This window comes from Corvus brachyrhynchos, unplaced genomic scaffold (genome assembly GCF_000691975.1).
Source record: "Corvus brachyrhynchos isolate BGI_N302 unplaced genomic scaffold, ASM69197v1 scaffold116, whole genome shotgun sequence".
Taxonomy (NCBI): Eukaryota; Metazoa; Chordata; class Aves; order Passeriformes; family Corvidae; genus Corvus; species Corvus brachyrhynchos.
In genome coordinates, this window is record NW_008240221.1 from 3,090,900 (window position 1) to 3,117,868 (window position 26,969).

Genomic DNA, 26,969 nt, shown 5'->3' on the forward strand with positions numbered 1-26,969 from the left:
CCGCCCCTCGACCCACCCTCTGAGTCTGCCTCTTCGGGAAACTCCATCCAGGGGAGGGGCTGGGATTGACTGGCATCTCGCTGCCCCAGCCCTGCAGGGGGCTGGGTCACCCCAACACCCCCAGATCCTTGTCTGCTGGACTGCTCTCGAGGCACTCCTCTCCTAATTCATACTTGTGCCTGGTGTTACTCAATGCCAGGTACAGAATCTGGCAATTCAACTTGTTAGATTTAATCATTTCCCTGCTCCAATTCATCTAGATCCCTCTGCAAGGCATCTTGTCCCTCAAAAGAATCAGCAGCAGTTCCCAGTTTCATATCATCATCAGACTTGCTAATGGTGCATTCATCTCTTGCGTCCAAAAAGTTGATAAACGTATTGAACACAACTGACATTAGAACTGAGCTCTGAGGAACAGTGCTGGTGGCTGGTTGCCAGATAAATGTAGTCCCATTCGCTACAACCCTTGGAGCCCAGTTTTTCACTCAGAGTTCATCTCACAGCTGGACAGCTCATGCAGAAGAATGCTGAGAGCGTCAGTAACAAAAGTTGTACTAAAATACAGAGGATGTACATCCACTGCCTAATTCTTAGTTCAGGGTGGGTGACCTTGTCATAGAAGGTTATGAAACTAGTTAAACAGACTTTCTTTTTATAATCCCATGTTGACAGTGCCTGATGATTGCATTGTTCTTTAAATGCCTTTTAAAAGTACTCAGCATAGCCATGCACATGCTTGTAACTAGAAAAGTATTTAATGTATTACAGATTCTAATTTCGCTATATCATAATTAGTCACATAACAGGTTCACATTACTGTATTGTACAAATGCTTACCTGGAATAACAAGAATCTTGTCAGTTAAGTACAAGACACTGCGGAGCATAAGTATAGTATTTGACAAAGAACATCATCATCACAGTTAATGGATATTGTTAATTTAGGAACAGAGGAAACTACTAGTAAGTTTTCATCCCTAATACTGAATTTAAATTAAAATTTTAGTTCGTTTAATTTTGCAAAGCAGAGGAAAAATTGGAGTATTATCAGTAAGACTATAACTTCTGGAATACATGATGCTCAGACTTCAATTTCCCAAGGGTTTATGATATGGTATTACAGACTTGGACATGGGTTTGGGTGACTTTTTTTTTAATTTGAAAGTCATTTCCAGCAAAGTTTTCTGGGTATGTGTTTTTAGTATTTAAGATCAAGGATTTTAGTTAGTTTATTTTATTTTTCTTCATGGAAATACTACCATTTTTTAATAGCAGATTTTATTTTTCCTGGTGGTTATTGAAGATAGGAGGCAGCCAATGGAACAAGGTGGATCAACTGTGAAAAAAGTGTTTGCTCAAGCATGCAAAAGCATATAAAATAATAGACTTCATGAAAACTGTTCTCTAGTGTTCTAGTACTTACAGCTGAGTGTTGTTTCTCCCTGTTGCTTGAATGCAGAGAATATTTAAATGCCAGTTTTCAGTAACATTTCCATGGCAGCAGAAAGACTGTGTTACCAAATACACTTTTTTTCATGTTCGCTTTGTTCCTTCTGATGTTTACTGCTGTCCCTGATCTTCTGCTTCTTGGTAGGATGTGGTTGCTGACTCTTCCTGCTGTTTTGAAAGATACAACCAGTTACAGACACCAGATCTGTAACCTTTACCGATAACCTGTTCTTAGCAGCTGACATAGTAATCTGACTGGTGACATGGAATTTGTGTTTTGAACTGTCTTCAGGTGGAATCATCAGCCACTTTTACTACTTGTATTTGATTGTCTTGAATAGTTCTTTCAACTTTATCCTGTTTAAAGAAATTAGTAGTAGTTCATCTGCCTCTTGTTTGCCACTTAGAAGCTTTACTACGGTGACATATGAGCGCCCTGAAAAAATTATCTATCTTCAAGCTTTCCTGTGAATTAACAGAAAATACTACCCTTACTTTCTTTGATGATGGTGAGGGCAGTATTAAGAATCAATCCCAGTAAATGCAAGAGGCAATAGCTGTAAACCTGTTACAGCCCAGGCCTTCATCTGAAACCCAAGGCCATCATCTCTATCTTTTGGCCAGCCTGAAGGTTGATAAATTGCTGAGGAAAATACTCCCATGAGTCTGGCAAGATTGTTTCGCCTATTGACAGTTGTTAAGGAAGAGTGTGACAGCTGTACGCAGAATCCTCCACTGGTGTTCCTCCAGCGACAATTTCCAGAAACACCAGGGACACAGCATATGAACTGTGCTTTGTAAATGGCCAAATTAAAGTTGTTTGAAATCAACAAGAAAAAGGAGTATCCTTTTGACTCAAGATTTTGCATGGAGTTATGTACAGTAGACCCAGTTCTTCTCTGCTTTGTTATTGTTTGACCACTGTGTAATTCTGTTCTGGCTTCCATTTTGTAAATGAACAGACATAACTGATCACCTTTCCAGGAATATAAGCAAAAAAAGAAAAAGGGATGTCCATACAAATGTGAATACTACTTTTGCTACAGCTTTTACCACTAGCTCTAGCCCTTCTGTCTAAATCACAGCAAGCTGAAACAACATGAGTATGTATTACAAAGAGACCTTTCAAGTGCAGTACTACCGGTATGTTGGCAGTATTTGGATCAATATACTGGTCTCTCAATCCTATATTTTTGTCTGCAAGTCTTCACCCTTTATAATCATAGAAGTGCTGTAGTAAAGATTCCATGAAGGATTGTCTCTTCCTGACACTTGTACAGTGGTTCAGCATTGCTATTCAGAAAGATAGAATGGGGACACTGTTTCCATTTGCTTTCTGGCAGAGCTGTGCATGGATTAAATAGAGCAGACTGCCACTCCTCTGCTGATAAGGCATAGGCACTACAATTTCCCATAGTATTATTTTGCCAGTTAGTACAATACTCCATTATTGTTTTTATCATTATGATCATTAATGCCCAGGAAATGCTGTGGGCTCAAGTTTTGTATATCTCATCCATTAGGAATGTTATAAGAATGTATTTTCTCTGGTACCTCAAGCAAATCTGTTCTTGGATTGCTTGAGGTACCAGAGGAACAAAAGTCTAAAGAGCAGAGAGGAAAACAAGATACCTGCTGTTAGCTTTTTGTTTGTTTTCCTGAGTAGTATCAAGGGACAAACCAGTATCTCTCTTTTTACAATCATGTTAACAATAGGACCAATCCTAAGCGTGCTTGTGTAATTTTTGGACCAAAATGCCTAAATATAATTTCATTAAATTATTTTTCCCCACTTAAATAGCACACAGTACATAGCTAGTAATCTTAAATTTTTAGATAGTCACTTAGGAGTTGCTTGCCTCAGAAGAAGTAATTGATTTTGCATTTTTTTCTTCAGAAAGCTTTACATTTAGAGAAGGAAAAGGAAAGTAAAGCAGAGAACACCATTTTTTTAATTTTTTTTTTTTGGCATTATTTGCTGCACTAAATTTTTTCACTTACTACTTACTTAGCCTTGGTTTTTTTAAGGGGATCATGGGACATAAGCAGGGAGCAATTTTATCCAATTCCTGTCTGAAATTCTGATTATTTTGTAATCTATGATGAAATTCTCACGTGTCTTAAAAGACAATGTTCCTTTGATGTGTTACCAATTGTATGTGTGTTGAAGTTACAACAGCTTTTTTCCAGTTGATATTCTTGCATGGAAGTCAAGCAGTTAGTTGCTTGAATTTGTTCTGGTTCAGGATTTACATGTACATCTGTGTACATAAATACTGTATAATTTATATATATATATATAACACACAGATGTGTCAATGTGTTGCAAGTACAGTGATGCCACTATTGCTCAAGACAGGCTAAGCTCCTTTTGACCTCACATTAGGTTGTTCAGTTCCCTTCAGATGTTATGCAGTACTGATCATTCTGGTACCAGCGGATTCACTGCTTACTTTTCTCAAATTTAAAACTAAAATCTGCCAAGTAGGTAGTCCAAGCAAGCAAATGTCTTGAAGAAATATGAAGCATGACAGAAAACTTGTCTTTGATGGAAAAATTTTGATTACTCCTCTGTAGTCTTCCTTCTTACTGATAGAAGGAGAAACTGTAGTCAGATATGTGAGAGGGCCACCTACAGTTAGAAAATGACAAAACTAATGTTAAGACCTGCCTTCTGCTGCTTGTTTGTGCTTTCTTTTTGGCCAGATACACACATGTGGATCAACTTTGGTGTTTGAAGCTAACAGTGCTTAGTAGATACTCATACTCATCTTGCCCCTAAGCTCTAACCTTAAGCCCTTGAGCCAGCTGGTTAATCTTACCTGGACCTTTAGGTGTCCCTCTAAGTTTGTTGTATTCTATCTCAAGTAGCTTGACAAGCAGGATAGTGACAAACTCCTGCTATCACTAGCCGTTTTTAAACAGGATTACTGAATTTGCCTAATCATGACTGTTTATACTCTAATCATTCCCCTATTTGTGCTTCCTTATAGGCTGAAGATCAGTAAAGCAAATATTATCCTGCCTATAAGTGATATCAGGCATCCCTTTTTTTTCTTATTGTCATGCTTGACTGGAAGCACATGGAGCTTCTCTGAGTTGAAGGACAGGAAAAAATGTGATTTCCTTAGTGTTATCCCTCACTCCATATGAGGCAGAGTGCCTCCTCAGCCTCTCCTTCCCCCAAGGCAAGGCAGACACCAAGAGCAGTGTGGATGGAAACAGGTGGGCTTGGCTGCCTTCCTGATCCTGTGCAGTTTGTTTCTGCTTGCCAAGAGAAGCTTACCTGAGCAGGGCAGGACCGTGCTGATGCCAGGCTGTTCCTCACCTCTATCAAAGGAGATGCCCTACTTGCTTGGAGACAGGAGGGAGGGGGAAACCCTAATGGCTTGTGAGGTTTTATAGAGTTCAAGGTCCTTCTTAGCAGCTGTAGTGTTTCCCTGTTTCCCACCAGCAAAGCTTAGAGCTCGCTGCTTGAGCTCACACACCCCAGCCGTAGCACAGAACTGATACTGACCTTGACACGTGATGTGTCAGTAGAGGCTTCATGGTTCGAGGTCACTGTGTGTTTGCATAGCAGTTCACATGGCTGGCTGGGTTCTCACTTGTCGTGCAGGTGCTGGGATGATAGAACTCCCTGATTTAATAGGCAGGAACCACAGAACCCTGGGTAAAAACTAAACTTAATCCAGAGCCTTCAGCTTTCCTCTCCTGTGTGCTGTCACTAAATTAAGTTAATGTTATCTGTCTTCATCAGGGTGTTGGGAAAACTAGTTCATTGTTGTTTGCATAGGGTTTTGCATGTGAAAAGGGAAGGCCCTTTGTTTGCTGCAGGTGTATTTTCTTCCCACTCAGAATTGCTATTTCTGTTCGGAAATAGAATAAACTTTTCTCAAACATATAAAGAAAGACTGGTTTTTTTGTGTGGTGTTTTTGCCTTCTGAATATTTGTTTCATCCCACGTATGTTGACATTTGAAAATAAATTTATTTTCCTAAAGTTTATTCAGTGGGTTTTTACCAATTGCAGCCCTGAATAGCTGAGAACAAAAATTTTATGCAAGGTAATGGAGGGATAAAAATCCATAATGAAAACAGTTTACATGTACATCCACTTGGAATACCTACTCAAAGATGAAGATATGCCCACATCACAAGGTATTATGCTTGTCTTATTTGGCCAATTTCTGCTGTCTACTGATATGATTGATTTCTCTGAAGAAAAATTGTTCAACTTCTATAAATCTTACAGTACACAGCCATGAATAAGTGTGTATATAAAAAAAACTATCCCACCTTTCAAAGGCTAGGCAGCTCTAAGTCTGTGTTGCCTTCTCTTTCTCGATACTCGATACTCAGCTGGAATAAGGCACTTGTTTTTCCAGTGCATTTAGTTCTGGTTGCTTGGTCCTGCTTGTGGTTTCTGCAGCCTTGCTGTGTCTCCAAGGATATTTGCCATGTCCTGATATTTCTCAAGCTGAAGTAAACATCAGGCCTCCTCTTTCTGCATTCTTGATAGTACATGCATTTCTTCTTGCCTTACTTCCATCATTTGTTGACTGATGGGCCTGATGGTGCTGTTCCCTGTACTCAAACTGGCAGTCTTATGGTGGAGCGTTAGGAGGTGATGTACCTCATCCCTAATATGAACATCTTGTCTGCGGGTTGTTGTTTGCATTGATTAAGTAGTGTGTACCGGAGACTGCTGTGATACTTGGGTTTACTGTCAGAAGGAGTTTAGACAGAGGTAGAACCAAAGCAGCAATGTCTGCTGTGCTGTCCACAGGATGAATCAACAACCCTCATTGCACTAACCACAGCAGCATTTGCAATGGGTGAGTGTGTTCCTGCCAAGATGCAGTCAGTCCCCATACGAAGATTCTTCCAGGGGCTGGGAGAGCAGGGACTCTTGGACAAGAATAATTTTTACAGCTCAGGAAAGAATGCTCGGATGGTTTGTCCTCAAACATGGAAGCACATGGGTTGTGTTTATCTTTCCCAGCCATCATCCTGTTTGGCCATCATCACAGGCAAGATGATGTGATGGCATTTAGATTGTCAATATAGTCTATGAAAGGGCTACAGCACAGCTGACAGAGTCTTTAATCATTGGCAGCATGATGGGAGAAAGAGGCATTTACCCTTGGCAATTTCAAACAAAAAAATGTCTTTAAAAAGAGGCCAAGTATCGGGAAGGTAGAGGCAGGAAACCTCTCAGAGGTCTTCCAAGTTGCTTGCCACTTTGGGGAAAACATGTATCAGCTGTGATGTTACCTATCTCTGGTCCTGACCAGAGTCTCTCGGTGTGTATGTTCTTGTTCACAGCATGAGGCTCTGGATATTTCCCTGCAGCAGAGCTCTGGAGTGCCTTGCACATGCTTGTCTTGGAGTCAAGGGTTGATAATGCTTGTGTTGCAGAATTTCTGTCTCTGTAACAAAACCAAGGATATAAAGGCTAAACATGTAAGAGTTCTCTGTTATTGCTTTCAGATTTGAAGTACTGCATGTCAAGATAAGTGGATTTTTTCTTCCTGTGATTTATTCTTAAGATGATAAATTAGGGTTTATAAAAATTTGAGTTGTAATAGTGAGGATTTCTTTGCAAGTTGGTAATTTTTTGTGAAAAAGTGTCTATAGAAGTGGAAATTATTTAAGTTCAAAGTAAACACTTCTAATGTACATCTGTCTCCAATCGAGGTGGTTTGTGACGTTAAGTATAGCTTGTGCTTGTGGATTTGGTCAGTATAGCTGACAGTTTATCTAGTAAAGAAAAAAAATCCCTCCCACAGTCACGCATATGCCTCAAACAGATCTCTGTGATTAAGTGTGCATAGGTATTTTCCAGTAAGTCACTTGTCAACTAAGTAGGATTAGGGTGATATTAAAAAGCTAGGTTGTAGATCTACTGTAGAGAATTGGGCACACTGGAGCAGCAATGCAAGAGTTGTTCCAGGTTGAGCCTGTTATTAAGCAGCTATAGATTTGAGGCAGGTTTATAACTAAACACAAAAAGGCCACGTAGTAAATTCGAAAGAAGCTTAAAAGCTCTCTGAGGAACTTCCCATTCTTTTTCTTTTCTCACACTTGTTTTCTTGTGTGCTGTAAGTATACCATGGAAATTTCTCAGAAAGTAGTTTTCTTTTTCTGTGAAAAACTAAGTTTAAAATAATATGGCTCCTGTGACTGGAATGTTGGAATGGAAGGATACAGGCTCTTTAGGAAGGACAGGCAGAAGAAATGGAGGTGTCACCCTGTATGTCAGTAACCAGCTGGAGGGTGTGGAGCTGTACTTCAGGATGGATAAGGAACCGACCAAGAGCTTGTGGGTCAGGATTAAAGGGAGGGCAGGGCCAGGTAACCTTATAATGGGGTTTGCTAAAGGGAGTCCAACTAGGAGGCCATACAAGAAAATTGGAGGGACTTTTTATAAAGGCATGTAGTGACTGGACAAGTGGGAATGGCTTCACACTGGAAAAGAGTAGAATTAGATACTAGTATGGAATTCTTTACGATGATGGTGGCGAGGTGCTGGACAGGTTACCCAGAGAAGTTGTGAATGCCCCATCCCTGGAAGTGTTCAGGGCCAGTTTGGATAGAGCTCTGAGCTCTGGGCTAGTAGAAAGTGTCCCTGCCTATGGCAAAAGGGTTGGAACTAGACGTTTAAGGTCTGTCCCAACCCAGGCCATGCTATGATTCTGTGATTTGTCCTGTTACCAGATGAGCATTCCTGTTGCTTTTAGAAGTATCACCAAAATATTTAAAAAGGTAGCATATGATAGTTATATATGGCTACAAGAATCTCTTTTTCAGGAGTAGCAAAGACCCTAGCCTTATATCATTCTTCCCTCTTCAGAGAGCACCTGAGACGTAGGCTGCTTATTTTAGGGGAGTTTTTCTTCTTGGAATTGTTCAGGTTTTTCTAAATGGAAAATATTTCTACAAAATGACATTCAGGTAAAAGCTCTCTACCAGAGTGAATTTGCTATTTGGACAAAAGGGATGGGAGCTATTATTCCAAGAGTATTAGCCTTCGCCTGAGACATAGACACTCAGGTTTTTTTGTTGTGGAAGAAATTCACTCACTCTCACACACACTGTCTCCCCTTGCCCCAGTGAGTATTGCACACTGCATCACTGTAGTGTTATAATTTGAAGTTAAAATAGCACATTACATCACATTACCCAAAAGATTGACAGGCAATGTGTCTACCAGTATAAATACCTATTCACCAGACTGACTGCAGAATTGGCTTAGGGGAATTAGCACAGAGCAGTATAATAACCATGGTATTGCACTGTCTTATGGAAGGAAAAGATATCACCTTCTTTGTAGTCATTTCAAAGCAATGTAAAGAAAAATTCCTTGTATGCGTAGCATAAAAATGCTACAAAATACTTGAAAAAGTAGTTGATGCAGTAGTAGTTTTTGTCATCTCTGTACCCCCATCACATGAATTTTGAGCTTTAGCTTAGTATCCTATTAGCATAAAAGCGACCCATAGACCAAACTGTACATTTGTAGCTACAAGACACTGCAAAATAAATTCTTCTCACTCAATATCCTTTCATATTCTTCATATTCTTTCCTAGAATGTAGGGCCCAAAGGGATCTTTGCGTGCATCTACCCTGATGTCACTTGTAAAGTGGATCACAAAATACCATCCAGTGTTTCCTGAGTCTTCATGTGGTTGAATGCAAGTTTATGTAATTATATGTATGTGTATTTACGCATGTATATTTTTAGATGTTCATCTAACCCTGGTTTGCAGATGATACAGAATTTGAGACTGGCAATTTAGTCCACATGTTAATAATCATCCTATTTGAAAACATTTTCAGCTTGAGCTTTAAAAAATCACCCTCATTGAAAAAGCATGTCAGCCCTTTCTTGTGTTTCTGAAATGCAATGTAAACTCTTAGTGATTGTCTGCCTGAAGTGTAGGGTTATTTCCAAGGTTAATGTTTGTGCACAATAGCAACTGCCTTTGCCTACTTTTAATATTTATTGTTACTAAATGCATTGTAAAAACCCAATTCCCTTTCTTTTTTAGAACTTGATTAATGTAGATTTCTTATTTTTATTTTTTTCCCCTTTCAGTTTTACCAGTGCATGTGTTTGGTTTTTTAAAAATTGTTTTCCAGTACCAGCATGTGACGATTCTGCATGTAGTGCACAATTCATTTGGATCTGATGACTGTGGCCTAGTGCCCACACTAAAATATATTTGAAGTTTTAAGAAATAAATCAAGTGATAGGTGAAGATACACTTGACTCTTGTCATGTGTTTTTGGCCTTTCCAAATCCCTGGACTGATTTAAAATTTCCCATATGATTTGGCATTTGCATCTGCAGCATTAGTATACTCAGAAGTCTCCATTTTGACAAATTCCACCTATCAGCTGTTAAGAAAATAGTGCAGGATAATCTTTTTGTCTGCCTAACTCTCAAATAAAAGGTGACATCTTGAAAAACCATTCCTTGTTTGCTGCAATAGCAGCAATAACATGTTCTTAAAAGTAAATTGGTTATAACTTTCCCAAACCATCGAAATGTTTTTAATTATGTGCATTTCGTATTTTAAAATGACCTCAGGCACCAAATGAACACATTTTTTCTGTCAAAGCAGATGGTAGATTAGTGTTGCCTCCCATGTAAACAATGAAAGTCGAGATTCCTTTTTTGGAATTATGGTGGGGTTTATTTGGGGTTTGATGTCAGGAGAAATAAATCAAAGCACCAACATCAGAAGTAAGCGTGATTGTTCCTGAAATTCTTCTAAAAGAAAAGGGAAAGCAAAAAATTTTAATTCTTTATATATAAACTTTGCTGTGGCCTGTGCAGATTTGTTAGAGCTAAATGCAGCAAAGCAAGATTATGTGTTATGGTTTGGAAATTAGGAAAAAAATAAGCATTTTGATTCCTATATAGGTACGTTGATCTTTATAATGTTAGACAAAAAGATATGCAGCTCTAAAGCCATGGCACATCAGTGGTCACTACATGTACCTTTCTGAGTGGCACAATCCTTGATGTATAAAAGTTAGAAGTACAACACATCTTGCGAAGCTTTAAATACTACACTGTGCTTGGCAGCTTCAGAAAGGAAATCATTCCTTTATTAGTCATCTGTCTCTGAGGCAACAGAAAAAAAAAGTGTTCCCAATTTATATAGGCAGCTTATAGTAAAACTGCTGCTGAATTGGGCTCTCAGTTGATCTTTGTGGAGGAATGGATCTGGGCTAAAACTCCTCAAAGTGGATGTGCTCCTGCACTTTGTCATGGGGACAGCAAATGGCCAGTAGGATTTATGGATTACCATGTGACAGAAAAAGTTATCCACACATCAGAAAGGACAACAGTGATGGAAAGAGGACAGAGCAGGGATGCACAAGGAGTATGTATGCACGGGGAACCATACAGGAGTAGTGCTCAGGGGAGCTAACTGGTCTCTTCTGACACACGTCCATTAGAGGAATAATAAATACATTCCTCAGCATATTCGTTTTACACGGATCAGTGACCTTACTCCAATCTCAGCCCTTAGGTATCTAATTTTGGTTCCTGTTTTTCTCTGAGAAAAGTTACATAATACAGTTCATTTTGAATTTGTTTTGGGTGACTTGCACTCCCACATTTTTTGTTTGTGCTATACAGTACTTTATTGCCTTAATGGAAGGAGTATGAACTTCTTCCAGCATTGGGTCAAGTTGCATAGAAAATTAGCAAAAATCTGTCATATTTTTGTAATTGTTTTACAATGAATTTTTCATAGTATATGATTGAATACCTAATCCTACTTTGTTGTTTTGCTTGCATTCTGCTGCATTTCTGGTACTGTAGCCTGTCTGATACAAGTTGCGCATTTTGTGTCCGCTCTCAAGAGAAGCCACAGGTACCCTGTGCATCAAATTCCCTCACAACCGCTCTGGGTTACTCTTTCTCCACCCAAGAATTCTCAGGGGAGCCTTGAGTTGATATGTGTTTTATCCTCTGCCTATTTTCCAGCAGTATTCCGTAGCCTTGAGGCATTTGTCAGAAGGTGAAGCATGAGAAATGCACTTGGTTGTGCTGATTTTGAGAAGGCAGGGGCCAATGCCCCATCAAGGGAAGGGAAAGGCCATGGACACTGCTCATGACAGGGATGAACTGTGTTGTTTCTTGGAAAATGAGAGGAAAGGGAAGCAAATCAAATAGGCTTTGGCAATAGTCCTAAACAGGTTGAGGAGGAGAATTAGCCACATTAATGATTAATGATAGCAAAGCTCATTCAGCTTGAAAAGTACTTTCTATAAGTGCTAAGTGCTGGCATTAAAAATGTATGCATTTTCATTTTAATCCACACTTTGCATCCGCAAATGGAGAGGAAAGGGAAGAGCCAGCAGTGTCATTATAGGAGTACTAATGACCTCACTACAGCTGAAATCACAGCTTGCCAAGGTACGCAACCTAGGGCCTGGGTCTTGCAGAGCGCAGCCTGTTGGTTGCTAGTACTGACTCTCTTGAAGTGTTCCACCACCCACCCTGCAGAGCTCCAAATGAAGGCTTGGAAACCTTCTGCAAGTCAAACATCTTCTAAGTGAACAGTTGCCTCATTAAATCCCTGCTGAGGAAGACAAAGATTACATGTAGTCTGTCATGCATGGATTTCTTTGCACAATTAAAAGTTTTATAAATATCAGTTATCTGATCTCTGTTTTTCTTTCCCAAAAAATTGACCTGCTTTCTCTAATGCATGGTAGACACAGGGAAAGGGGGCTCTAACAGAAATGATTTGTTGTGCTATCAAGGTGGTGGCAAGTTGCCACCAGAAATGCTGTGGACCAGAGCAACAGAGATTGTGTGGGCAGGAAGTAACATCTTTGCTGCAATCAAGCTGCAAGAGGTAAAATTTAGAATAATTTGTTAATAGAGGTGTCTGAAAGGAGCTGAATAGACAAATCAAGAGGCAGAAGAGAAAGAGAAGAGTTTTGAAGTCTGAACTTTTAACAGCTATAAGCCACATGCCTGAGGGTTAGGCTGGAAGGTGCTTGTTGACGGGCTGTTTGATTGCGCAGGCTGAAGGCAGAAGCAGTTTGGGAGAAGCAGTTTTGTGCTCTGACCTGAAGTTAGGCATACCAGCCTTGGCAAGGTCAATGCAGCTCGTTCCCTTCCAGGCTGGTGGTGAGTCAGCAGCTGCATACCTTTTTCAGATGTCTGGAAATGGTAACTAAAATCCTTGTTTTGCCAGTTTGCTGCAGAGTGTGTAATCCTTCTTGCCTCCCACACAGCTGTATGCAGAGCTGGTTTCATTTCTCTCTGCTGTTGGTCTAGCCTCACTCTTTATTCACACATCTGCTAGGAGAGAGTTAAGGACCTCGTTCTGTAATTGTCTGCAGTTCGCTAATGCCAGCTGAGCTCACAAGCAGAATGAAAACATCACAGGGTGCCCCATCCACTGGGAAGCAGACCCTCGTTTGCTCTTTCTGTGTAGCGTTGGGCAGGTAGAAGTTGGATGGTATCAGCAGAGAGCTGGGTCTCTTCATCACTCCCTTGCCTTCCCAATAGATGCCTATGCATTAGCTCTCAGCTTGATGTAGGAAGGATGGAGGTGGAGGGGGGTTGTTGCTCTTCAAGAATAACAAGGTTTGATCTTAATTTGCCCTTGGTCAAAAATACCCACTTTTCTTCTCTGTTTTGTTGACAGCCGCGTGGTGCACTGCTGTGTTAGAGACTACATTTTCAGTTATGAGTTGGGTAAAATGCTGTGGTTGCTAGGGGAGAAAAGTATTAGTATTACCAATATTTATTATTTGGTCCCCATGGAAACTGTAGTTCTTCAGGGAGTCCTAATTCTCACATTTTTCCTTTGTATGGAAAAGTTACTTCTTTAACTATGAAGTTGAAATAGTTATTTTCCAGGAACAGATGGCAAGATACACAACTCCCTTTGTGCTCTAGTATGCTTGACAGATGTCTGTCTATGGGGAATTACTGCTTACTAGGCTATGTTGTGGCTTCCAGTTAGGCAATGATCTTCAGAGTGTGGTTAATCTAATTGTGTCATGGAGGTGTTTTATTGTTTTTGCCCCCTCTGCTTCCTGTTCGATTTGTGCTTTCCCCATTGTTATTTTTTAATTTGCTGCATATTTTAAATTGATGAAGAGTTATTTTGTTAATTTTGGTTTAAGTGATCCTAGAGGTCTTTTTCAACCTAAATGATTCTATGATTTGATAGGGAAATGAACTTCCTGTTTTCTACTTGTAGCAAAAGCTATGAGTGTGGCTCATGGCTGTAAAAGGGACACAGTAGTACCTGTTTGATTTCAAAGTTTGAGTTCTTCAGATTTTTAGACTAAAGCTGTTAAAATACTGAGTGATTTATCCTTCACAGAATAGTTAACTCAGTGTTTGGCTCTCTTACAGTGCCTAAAACAGTATGTGGAACTTCTGATCAAAGAAGGTCTAGAAACAGCAATCAGCTGCCCAGATGCTGCCTGCCCAAAGAGAGGTCATCTGCAAGAAAATGAGGTATGCTTTTCCTGCAAACAGGGTGTTTTATTTTCCTTACAGGATGTTTAAATAGGTCTTGCTTTTTATGTTACAGCTTCCATTGTTGACAATATATATCTTAATTAATTCTTCAAAGGTCAAATACTCTGTCTCTCTTTGTTTAAAAGGACTTAGATTATTACTGTTCCTAACTAGAATTTTTTTCTTCTTTCCCTTCTTTGAACAGATTGAGTGTATGGTTGCATCAGAAATCATGCAAAGGTATAAGAAGCTACAGTTTGAAAGAGGTAACACGTGTAACACTACCCACTGAAGGCTGTGAGAATGGGTTTGTTTCAGAGTGATCCTATAAATCTGAATCTCTGTATATGTTCTTGAAGTAGCATTGTGTGTTAATTGCTTGGTCATCAGAAAGAAAAACCCTAAAACCTAAAAAGTAATTGCTTCTGTTCTTGCCTGCATGATTCCCAGAACTGCAGCACTCTGGGAATAAACTAAGGAAAGAAAATTGCTATGTATTATATTCCTAAATAACTAAGGAGGGAGTGACTTCTATTTTGAGCTTTGCTGTTTAAGTTGACTACTAGTACTGTAGGGGCTGGAGAAGAATACTGACCTCTTTCACAGAGCCAACATTATCTCCTGGGATGGCATTTGGTACAGAATTAATGGGTGGTTCTGTGTGTAATGATACAAGCATGTTAAGAACATAAGCTGACTGTGTGCCTATGGAGATGTGGAATGGTGTGGCCACAGAGAACTTACAGTAAGGTTTTACTGAGGGCAGGACCCAGCCTAGAAACCACTGCAGTAATTTATTGCCTTCAGTAGTCTTTGAAACATGAAATGACTTACGTGTAAGGAGCCTCCAAGACAGGGAGGAAACTGTATCTTATGCTATTGTTAATCATGTGGTTACATTAGGGTAGAAGTCAACTTGAAATAGGTTCCTCTGGGCAAGGCATTGTAAAAACACTTTCTGGTGGGTTTTACGGCATAGTATACGCTGTATTTAACTTCAAGTACAACTGTAAAAAAACACATCTCATTCTCAGAACAAGTTTAGTTCAGTGAATGAAAGTGGGCAATTAATTGAGACTTGTGAAACTCACTTTGGTTTGGTGCCTGTTCGCAAAGCAGGCCAAATTTATGTCAAAGTAGGTTGCATAAATTAAAAAGCTCCTTTTGAAAATTTGTGTCTTCAAATGCCGTGCCAGTCAACCTCAGCTGGAATGCATTGTTATGGAAGGCTGATCTTGTATCCACCTTTGAATTTGGTTCTTTTATGTCCCTTTGCAGAAGTGCTTTTGGATCCATGCCGGACTTGGTGTCCATCCTCTACTTGCCAGGCAGTTTGCCAGCTCCAGGAATCAAGCCCACAGGACCCTCAACTGGTGCAGTGCAAAGTGTGTGACATTGAGTTCTGCTCTGCTTGCAAATCTAATTGGCATCCAGGTCAAGGCTGTCAAGAGAACATGCCAATCTCTTTTCTTCCAGGAGAAACAAGGTAAGATACTGCAAAAAATCAAGTATTTAGAAGCTAAACACTCAATCGTTGAACAAATCGGATTATGAATAGTAAAGAAGCATTTTCCTGATGTTTTGTTCTAAAGCTGTTTCCTTCACTTAGTCATTCCTGTTCTTTAAATGCTGTATTCTAAAACTGAATAGCTCTTGGCAGCCTTACTCTTTGCCGCCGTTCCCAGCAAAGCACAAAGGAGCTGCTTAAGCCTTTGGCCTTTTGCCCTGGTGGGAAAAATATGACATCCAGGCAGCTCATCAGCTTCTCTTGAGAGATGATCTTGTTACTGCTGCTCTCCTGGACAATGTGAGAGTTGATTACATCATGCCAGACAGTGATTTTTAGGATACCATGTCAATCATCCCCTCTGCTGCACATTTGGCCTATGATCTTAGGTTCTGTTTCAAGTGGTCTCTGGTGGCAAACTGCAGCCACTGAATAAGAAAGGCCATTGTGCATGTGTTCCACGTCATGTTTGGGCTTTTTCAAAGATTGTATTGCACTCCAAGGCATCATTAAAGCCCTGCCCATCCTTGGACTTAGTTACTCATAACTTATCTTCTTTGACACTTTGCTGTAACAGATGACTAGCTAGGATGCTGTCATGATGAGTTCCTGATCAAATACGCTAACTTTTGCACATGCTTTTGTGTGTCCTTGACAAGAACTGAAGGTTGCTAAACTTCATGGCGAGGTAACAAACTTAATCTATTTTTGTTTAGTGCTCTGGTTGCTTTTAGTTTTCATTTCACGCTTCGTTTTTTTACTCCACCAAGTAAAAGTAAAATTTGTTTTTTCATATTCTGGAGCATAATGTGCCTCTTAGCAGCATTTGGAGTTTCATATACATTTTATGTATACAAAGCATTTTTTTCTAGTACAGTAGCCCCTAGTGTTAGTAATTAGTGTGTGTCCTTTTATCCTGCTGTTGGGCAAATCAATCAATCAATCATCAGTCCTGTTTTCCAGCAAACTGTTGATTCCCCATCAGTCATTATTGTATTTCACACTGGCAGTAGCTGCAGGAATTGTCATTTAAGGTACATTTTAGTTGTTAGCATAAAACCTGCACACAGTAGAAAGCTACTCAAGGGAGATAAAAGTTGTTCCACTGTTTCAACATTCCTCTGTGTTGTGCCCATTATGTGAGGGGACACCTGTGGTTCTGCACACTTGTGCAAGAAGAGTCAGTGCTGACCCTAACTCATGAATAGTGACTTGTTAGCACCCTATTGACAAAGTTTAACTGAAAATGAAAGAATGACATGCACCAAAACCTTAGGGTTCTTGATTTGGAAGGAAACTCCTGGGGAGAATCCTCAAGGAAGGCACAGACGAGTAATCTATCCCTGGTGCCCTAGTCCAAAGGAATGTGGTCTGGGGTTTTTTGTGCAATCATGGGATTGTTTCTTCATCTGAGAAAGAAAGGGGAGAAAAGGAAAATAATCTAGATGTACAAAACATTTAGGTGTGAGCTAGCTGCTGCTCATCTGATACATTACAGGAGAAAACTGTTCAATATCTATTAGTACCACTCTATAACAAAACCAGCTGGTTTTTACATGGTAAAGAAAATATCCTAACTTTTACGTAGACACTGTAGTCATTAAATACCTTTTCTAGAGATATGTTTGAAAAGTAGTGTGTAGCCAAAATATCTGAATAATAAAACTCACTTGAATACCTGAATCTCTAGTAATTTCTCTTTTTTTAAACAAAAAAGCAGGCTTGCCTTCGTAGCACAGTTCTTAGTAGACATTCTTCTCTAAACTGACATGGCCACACATTTTACTAATTTCTCACTCTCTCCCACAGTTCAGTTTTTAAAATGGAAGATGATGATGCTCCAATCAAACGCTGTCCAAAGTGTAAAGTTTACATTGAACGAGATGAAGGCTGTGCCCAAATGATGTGTAAGAATTGCAAACATGCCTTTTGCTGGTACTGTCTGGAATCTCTTGATGTGAGTACATGCAATGCACTCTGGCTCTCAGAAGCTTAAAAGTTCATTGCTTTGCCATCCAGCTGTCTCTTTAATCAATTAAATAAATAGCTCACTAGCTTCTGGCCATAACTGACCAGAGCTGATGCTGGGAATTTGATAGGATTTGTATCCTCTGTTTTACTTGTCTGACCTGTATGAACTTAGCATTTGGTCTGAGTCAGTAAATAAATAGTTAAATTTTATGACAAGAATCTGTTCATGATCTTTACATGGCACCTAACATGGAGAGGGGTGTGTCTTTTTTTTTCCAGTAGTGACTTTTCAATGTTGCCTTTCTTGAAGGCATTACAGTGTGAGACTAGCAATGCTTTTAGTCTGAGGAAATTTAAAAAACTATATGTGGTATGTCACTAGCAGTCAGATTTGTTTACCATTCATTGTATTCTGTTGGACAAGAAATAGATCTGACATAGGAGAAAGAATGCAGTGTTCTCACAACACCAGGAATTTATTGGTCTATAAGTTGCTGCTGTCATATGTTTATATTTTTTTATAATCAGCCTGTTATCATGCCTACAGATCAGAGTATGTACAATACACAGCATCTGTTTCCATGTCTTCAGTTTTACTTTGTAACATTGTTAACAATAGCAAAGGAAATTAGGTTCCTGAAAGCTACTCCGACTATTCAAATCCTGTGGTTGTCCCATTTGAATACTTTACTAACAATCCTGAAGTCACAGGCTTCTCACATGCTCTCATAGATAAAAAAAGCAGTGTTCACTTATAACTAGGCCTGCAATCTTGGCTGGTTTGTGAGATGCTTACAGGACCGATAGGGACATAATATCTGAAAAATCTGTATTGTCTTTCTGTTCTTCAGCTAGGTAAAGGAACCAACTTTGGGAAGTCTGAAGTACAAGTACTGATTTTCCTTTGCTCCTTCTGTATGTGTGTAAAATACATGTAATGGTTGGCTTATCTTCTTGGATTCTCTTGCTAAACTTCATGCTAGCATTTAAATATGCAGCCTGAGACCTTTTGGGAGAAGAATTTGTTATAATCTACAACACACGCCAAAAAAACGTGTTTGTGAAGACACCTAACTGTAAACAAAGCACTTTGGAAAGGTTGGACGTGGCTGTATCTGCTTGCTTCTATCTTCCTGTGTGATTCCTGGGTTTAAATTGTCAGGATATAATATTTTGTAACTTGAAGAACTTCTGTTTATTGCCTACCTTCTCATTCAATATTTTGTAGGATGATTTTCTCCTTATACATTATGACAAAGGACCTTGTCGAAACAAGCTGGGGCACTCCAGGGCGTCTGTTATCTGGCACAGGACACAGGTAAAGCTCAGATCTTTGAAAGCTCTCTCTACAGGTCTGCTGCTGTCATTTTAACGCCTCATTTTAACACCTTAGGGTAAAATTCTGTGCCAAATGGTTACTGATTTTCATAGCAGATAAAAAGAGGGCAGTAGCTTGGAGTGGAACAATTAGCTCTCCTGAAGAAGAGCCTGCTTGGCAAAACACCACTGAGAAGAAAAGATACATTTGCAGAGCAAGTTCAGTGCCAGTCCAGATATCTTCTCACTGAATTTGGAGGATGAATTAGGTTGCCATCGTCAGTATTATTTTCAAGCAAGCTCTTCCTGGAAGGCATTTTTAGCTCTGGATCCAGAGCTGGAAAGGAATTAACCTGAATACAGTCATTAACTAGCTATGGACTCCATCGGACTCGTTCCTGTAGGCTGGATAGAAAGTAACCCTGAAGGTTTTTCAGTCGTTTCAAACACAGATTCAAACTGACAATTGCAGAGAGTGTGGGAATACCTCTTGTAGTCTAGATTCAGTGTTGCTAGACTCAGCAGGGATGCTGGTAATAAAAGAGCTCTCTGCAGCACTTTGATGCATGCAGTATAAATGCTCATGTGTGACTTGGTCCAATCTACCGCCTTTACAGTCACTTCAGAGATACGGGGACATCTGCATATCTGAGTCATCTCTTCCTAAATTAACTGTGTGCCTGTAAAAAGCTACCTTAGCTTCAGATGAGGTACTTTTCTTGAAGTACAGTTGTCTTTCCATGTGAGCAAAAACCCCAAGTCTATAGAATAATCATCAAGTCTGGATAAACAGGTAAACTGAAATACAGAAGGATCTCACCCCTCTCCTTCCACCCACACCGCTGGGTGTCTGAGCTGTGGACTGGGTTTTGCTTGGATTAGCCAGTGGTATCTCAGGAAGTGAGTACATTAAGTTTACTTGACAAAGCTGTAGTATGAGGTGATTAATCTGGTATTTGGAATATGCTCTAAGCCATTGCAGTTTGTGCAGATCTGTTTGATACACGGCATGTTTGATAATCTGGTCATTGTTGAGAAAGGTGATAATTCACTACTAGTCAAAATACAATTCTGCTAAACTCACTGAAGCCAAATCGACACTGCAGTTGTTTCCTTATGTTAACTTTGACTAAGTTGTTAAATTTCTTCTTAGATTTATCCAAAGCAAATTGAGGTGAGTCTTTGGTTTGTTTTTTGTGGGTTTAAAAAAATACTTGTTTTGGCCAGAGAAAATGGCTTGATGCCTAGTAGGGCAGCAATTTCTTCAGAAGAAAAAGAACCAAGTAAAAAGTAAATAAATAATAGCACACAGTTTGACTTAAAAATAAACACCTCCCTCCCCCCCCCCAACCACATCAAAAAACAAAACTAGCAAAACAAAAAAAAATGAAACTTTATGATTTATTTGATGGCATATTGAGGCTGAAAGGAAGGTGTAAATAGATGTTTTATATTAATTATGAGTAGTCAGTCTGGTGCACTGAATTGCCAAGTTCTAGCTTGGCTCTGTCTGACCAGTGCACTCAGCCTGGGCTGCAAAGAGCAGCATGGCAATAGATGCAGCTCATGTTTTTTAAAGATGAGAATTGAACTTTGGTTTCTGGGAAATAAATGTAAAGATTAGTAGAAGTTGCATCAGATTGTCAGCACCACCAAAATAAAGAGAATGAGTTATGAAACGTGCCCACCTCTGAAGCTGAAAAAGAAATTGTTGCTGGGAGGAAATAAAATCGTTAGAGCAAGGCAGCTCGGGCTCCTCAAAACGCCCCCATCTCCCGCGGCTGCCCGGCGCTCCCACCGCCGGAGTTCCGCGGCAGCACAACCTCGGACCATGTGCAAGATCATCAACACCAAATTATCCGTGGCCAGCAAAAGTGCTACTGCATCATCCCATGCTAATTTAATATTTGCCAGCTAATTGAAGTGGCGTATCTAGCCCTGACTAGAAGAATCCTTAATGAGTAATGCACTCTTAATTTCGTTTCACCTTCTGCTGTGAGGTTTTGCTATTGCATTAGCAATCCACTCTTGCCTTCATTATTCAAAATTATTCAGAGACACTCTCATATGAATAAATCTAAATTATTTTCTCAAATAATTTGTGGGCATATTGTTGCAGCATCACTCTTAGAGTTGCCTATGGCAAATGGGAAACTTTCTCAGGCAATGAAGCTCAACTTGAATGTTTTTTAAATAATTTTCCAAATCCATGCTCTGTAGAAATTACTACTTTGTCACATTGACCGGATGGGTAAATCTATGGTCCTCTGCTCATGCTGGGAAGGAGGTGATCAATAAATGTCAATGGAAAAGAGTTAGATCTTGTTCCCTGAAGCAGCAGGCTGAGCTCAGGTCTGACTGCAAAAAGCCATTGCATATGCAAAGTCCTCCTGTAGCCCCTAGTGTTTGTAATCTGTGATTGAAATTCCCAAGGTTGTGGGTATGCTGGTGGGACATTTGTGGGAGTATTCCCAGATTCTATGAACACCACCAACACCTTGACTAATTCTTCTTGAAGCTTTCCTCAGAAAAAAAGGGAGCATTTGAAAGTGGAAGTCTTAACTTTCTTGTAGCCTTGATTCCAATATTTAGTATTTAGGTTTGATCCAGAAAAAAAGTAGTGATTTGCTTCAGTATTTTTTTGAGATAAAGGAAAACTCAAAAAGGCACATAGCCTTCTGCATCACTTTGTATGATAAAACAGTTGTGTGGCACATTTTGACTGGAGCCATAAAACACGAACATTCACACTCTGCTTTCACTCACATTTACTGGTCACAGGAGCTGACTGTAGTATACCTGTGGGAGGGTCCTGGCTCTGATAAGGTCAGTGGCATTTGCTGAAGTCTTTGATGGACACAGATGATGCAATGGTGTCAGCAGACACAGAATCTAGGCAATGCTATCCCTGACTCAATGCTATCCCTTTCTCTTACAGGTAGTAGGCATTTTTGCAGGATTTGGTCTTCTACTTTTGGTGGCCTCCCCTTTCCTTCTACTTGCTACACCATTTGTTCTGTGCTGCAAGTGCAAATGTAATAAAGGAGATGATGACCCTCTACCTACCTAACCTGGGAGAAGATTGGACTCATCACATGTTTTGATTTTACTGTTGCTGTTACGTTTCCCTCTTGCACTTACATTGCTGTAGCCTTACGTGCCCCATTCTGCTTTTCATTGACACAGTCTTGATTCCAGGAACTGTTGTTACTACCGTTGTACAGATCATTTGATAATAGACAAGGAGGGTAATAGAAGGCAAGTTAGGTGCTAAAGGGAGACCACAGACCTGAGTAGCTATCTGAAATGAAGAGGTGATACTGCTAAATACAGTACAAAAAGTTGGTGCTGCCTTGCTGGTGAACTGGAAACTGTACTGAATGACATCAGCAAGCCAAGCTGAAAAAGCATACAAACTTCTGCATATCTATTTGCTTCCAAATTTGGTGTTTTAAACATATGTTTAAGTTGCCTACTATTTAAATCAGATAGTCAACTTTGTGTTGACTTTATTACACATCTGTTTTTGTTAAAGCCATCACAATGTCCTTTTTAGTACCTATTTTTCCAAGTGTAACAAAATTAGTAAGGTGCATATAGGCCATCCTATGCCTTTCTTGAAATTTTGGGAGGATCAGAGGGACAAGTTGGTCCTACTGCCTTCCACAAATTTTATAAAGTCTTATAGGAAATTTGTTTGGTTAAAAGCTACATTTTAAAATTAATTGATGAAGCTGAAAGGTTGAATGGTGACACAAACCTGCTATTTAATCAAGTTTCTTTTAAAAATGCATTGATGGTATTGATTACCCCTGGACCACTAGTGTTTTTCTGAATTGTTATTTTTTGCTGTTGTTTAGGGTTCTGGTACACTTACAGGGCTATGTAAGTTCTAATCCAGGTATCTTAATCTTTTTATAGATACATAGAGATAGATATATATATATATATATATATAATTATATTTAAACCAAATGTGTAAATAGCTGTGCTATTGAAATATTTTGGAAATTCAGGATAGCTTGCTTCTGTCTTTAGGACAACTATTAAAAAATACAGGACTAACATTACAATTTAGCAGACTCTTGGGTTATCAATGAGTCTTTCTTTTTAAATACAAAAATACGTCATGGTTATCCCTGTAGTTAATATGAAAATGCCTGGGATATTTGTGGAAATTGTACTTTGCATTTAAACTACTTAGCCCATTTTCCAGAGTTAATATTGTATGATATGTGGTGTATTATGTTAATAACAATACTGTGACAAAATAAGTTTTTATTTGAGAACTAATCACTTGATAGTTTTGCAGAATTCAGTGCTGTGTTTTCAGGGCAGTAAAGCGTGCTGTTCAACATACTACATCATTGAGGTTTCTCTTTAAAAATATTTTGTTGAAAACCATTTTGCTCTGATTTTAAATGCTACAAGAATTTGACTAATAACTTCTTGCCATGAAATACGAAGCACCTGAAACAATGTGTATTCATTGTTTTGAATGGCTTCTGGACTGAAGTTGTACTGCATTTTTTCTTCATCATTTATTTCTTTGTGTCGGCAGTGTACTGAGATGGATGAATATCTTGAAGCCAAGATAACTTTCCACTGAAAATATCTTAATATTCTCAAATGGATCTGGCTGCTGTCACAGGCTGGGAATATGTTTTCATACCTCAACCATAAAAAAAAATCCTTGTTATCTTTTGTTTTACACTGTCTGTCTGTTAAATAAAAATGTTGTAGGATACAGTTTTGAAAAGGGACAATTTCTTTTTATAAAACTTCTCCCTTATCTTCCAAGTATAGTGCTATCCAAATACAAACTGTATATAACCAGAGATTTTAGCTCTAGGAGCTGAAGATTATCTGCATTTCACTTGCTTGGCTTGATTTTAATGAGTTCAGCCTCTGTAATGTGAATAAAAAGGATAGCTGGTTTCCAGCAAATCTGAACTCCTTGTGATATCTTCAGATTGTTTATGGCAATGCACAGTTCATATCTTTTGTTATCTGAGTATTTTTAGTATTTCAGCTATCTTTATTACTAAAAATTGCTTAGTTGTTAAAGAATATCCATAAATTGATCCATGTTTGCCAGCTCCCAGGGGTGTGTCAAGCACTGCTGACTTGAGCAGGCAGGGAAGTGCTTGTGTTCCTCTGGCTCTGGCATCAGCTCAGTCCATCTCCCAGAGGGATCCCAAGCCACACACCTGAGTTGTCCTGCGTCACAGCTTCATTGTGCAGAATTAATGGAAACCCTTCTGCAAAGGACAGCTTCCTGCAGGTAAGCTTGAACTATGGCCTTTCCTCCTTGGCCCTGTAATTCTGTTTAACTGGAGAAAAAAACTCTGGACAATAGGATGTAAAGACTTCATGGGTTATTAATTTTCTAGCTGGGGGCACTGAGGGATTTTGCTGTATTGTGGCTGTGACTGATGGCCAGTTCTCCTACTGGGATCATAGTAAGCAGGAGAGGTTCAGTGGCCTGTGAACAGTATTGAGTGTCCTGGTATGAGGAGGTTTATTTTCTCTGTGACTTTCTGAGAGGTTTTATGTGGAAATACAGCAAAATTTGACTTTTCCGAAGTGCTGTGCAGCCAGTTAATAGTCAATGTCAAAATTAATGCATTTCCAGATTTAAAAGAAAAAGGAAAGAGAAATAAGTTCTTTGCAAATACAGAAATTTTAAAATGATAATTTATAATTGATACTCACAGGTAACATTATGTATAATCAGAAAACTGTGTCAGTATTTCTCTGATCTCAACGTACTTGAATTTCTACTGGTGATTTTAACGACACAGCTCTTGTTTCGCATCCCAGCTGTTGGGATAGACTATATGCCTACATATATTTACCAAATACCTACCTAGTCTCTTCAGGTTTGCTAAATGTCATTCCATCTGTATTCTCGGGGATTTTTTGTTTGTTTTTGTTATTGTTAATATTATTATTACTACTATTACTATTTCTAATGCTGATTTGGTTCCAAAGTAGCAACTTTTGGTGGTGATGTATTAAATTCAGGGTGCTTTTATGTTACAGCTTATGTTGATACTGTGACATTTAATACCCTAAAACTGAATTGTAAATACATCATTTTAAACTCTGACATTTAAACCTCCTGCCATGGGAAAGGGAATGTTTGTTTCTTCTTCTTTTCAAATGAAAATCTGTTACAACAGCTATGGCTTTTTTTGAACCAGAAAAATAAGTATCACAGCATGATTTTTGTTGCATTTTTATGTTTATGCTATTATTTAGGGGGTGTATATTCACACAGAATCGTAGAATATTCTGAGTTGAAGGGACCCACAAGAATCAAGTCCAGCTCTTAATTGAAAGGCCTGTTTGTAAATGCTGTTTAATGGAGTTTGTAACAGTACATCATCTGCATCTTCTTCTGGGGTGTCATGTGGTGTCGTGTCTAGTGAGCGTGGAGTCCCAGCTCCAGAGGCTGTGCATCTCCCTAGGCTTGCCATTAGCTGGGCTGAAGCCAGTCCTGAGAGAGATCAGGAGCGCAGCCCACTTCATCTTCAGTGGTGGTAGTGTTGGGTTTTTCCCTGTGACATTGGACAAGTCACTTACCACCTTTTATCTCAGTTTAACCATCTTATAAGTGAATGGACCAGTGTTTACTTCAGGAGGGCTGTGGGGGCAAATTCATTGGTTTTGAGGCTCTTCAAAATGAACAATTATATACAAAAGATTACTGTAGTTTTATGTTAATATTTCAGTTGTATTCATGTTGGCATTCATCCTGAAGCCTCCTACTACTGACCTTAGCATGTCAAGAATTTAGGATACTGTCCCCCGCATACTAAGAAGCATGATCTTTCCTCAGATATTCTGGTGCATAAATTAGGCAAAATCCCAAATAACAGCTGACTGGATCAACACTTCAGTGTACAGCTGAGCTCCTGACATGCAGAAAACAATCAAAATTAGTGAAAAGCTCTCATTTATGGAGCTGACAGGATAAAATATCCATAGGTCAGAAAAATACGAAGTTCTTTTTTTAAAAAATTGTTGTGGGCAGGAAGATTAAAATGAAGTTCTGTGTGCATTTCATCTATAGGCCTTTTACTGTATAGGAATAAATATTTTTAATGCAGACCATTATCATTATAGTGAGGTGCAGCATGCATAAACCTTTGTGCAGGTTTGCTTTTTTAAAACCAAAGTTTGTACATTTCATGTACATAATCTAAAAGCCTGAGGGAAACAAGTAAATTACAGTTGTTGATCACAGTGATATTAAGGACATCAAAAAAGCCAGCATCAGCCCTTAATTGCTCATGCACTTGTACTAAGTAAGGCATGCTGTTTGTGTTTAGAGCCCTGTGGCCTTCATTACTGCTTTGATTTGTGTATATGTTATAAGAATTCCAGGAACATTAGGTACAGGTACATGGTACATAACTGAACCTTTCTTGATCATTTCATTATGATGTATTTTAAAATTGTATAGGGATAAGCGTGAAGGAGTCATGCATATGTATAAATAATGTATTTGACCAGTGTAAAAATAGTTCTGTTGATGTATTTGAAATGTAAGTGCATTTTGTGCCACTAACACTGTGATGTATAAAGGAGCTGTTGAATGCCTTTTAATGTGGTGTTTTGTACTTTGAATCATATTGGAGAGTTTAATTTGTAATTTCAATAGATATTTTAAATGAATGTGTTTCCTGTGATTCTTCATAGTGACTTTTCCCTGTGCTTCTCTGCCTCTCAGTCCTTTGGAGCAAGCACAGCCTGCAGCCTGGAGACCTCCTGCCACAATTCTGGGCATAATTGTGGTTTCTGACTCATCATCTCCCAGCTTAGCTAAAAGAGGGAATCTGGGTATCTCTAGTGCTAATTTGGTGCACAGCTGGGTCCTTGGCCTAGCTCCTGTTGCAGTCCAGGGATGGATGCTCTAGCCAGGTGAACATGCTGCCCCAAGGATCACTCTGAGGTGTGTGTGTGTGTGTGTGTGTTCTTGCACCATGGGTTTAGGTCTGGTGCAGGTGGCTGCAAGCAGCTTGTACTCCCCTCAGTCTGGTGGTGTGGAAGTGAAACTTAAAGGCAAAGCCCAATCTCCTGAGTAAGTGAGTGTATTTAACTCTCCAACAGTGGTAATGACTTCTCGTTCTTGACTCCATCAACAAGCACTTTGCATTTTGCCTAAACTGCAGTTGAGAGTGGAGACTCTCCTTTAATCCCCACAGTA

The 26,969-nt window shown here is 39.3% G+C and overlaps 1 protein-coding gene across 1 annotated transcript in view; it reads left to right on the plus strand.

Moving 5' to 3' along the window:
* RNF144A (ring finger protein 144A) overlaps positions 1 to 26,437 on the plus strand; it is a 48,334-nt gene extending 21,897 nt beyond the window's left edge. Inside the window, exons 3-8 of the mRNA XM_008641762.2 lie at positions 13,852 to 13,956; positions 14,165 to 14,225; positions 15,238 to 15,445; positions 17,276 to 17,423; positions 18,666 to 18,755; positions 21,693 to 26,437. Of these exons, the coding sequence (XP_008639984.1) occupies positions 13,852 to 13,956; positions 14,165 to 14,225; positions 15,238 to 15,445; positions 17,276 to 17,423; positions 18,666 to 18,755; positions 21,693 to 21,824 (744 nt within the window). The 3' untranslated portion in view covers positions 21,825 to 26,437. The remainder of the gene's footprint in view (positions 1 to 13,851; positions 13,957 to 14,164; positions 14,226 to 15,237; positions 15,446 to 17,275; positions 17,424 to 18,665; positions 18,756 to 21,692) is intronic.
* The last annotated feature ends 532 nt before the right edge of the window (positions 26,438 to 26,969 follow it).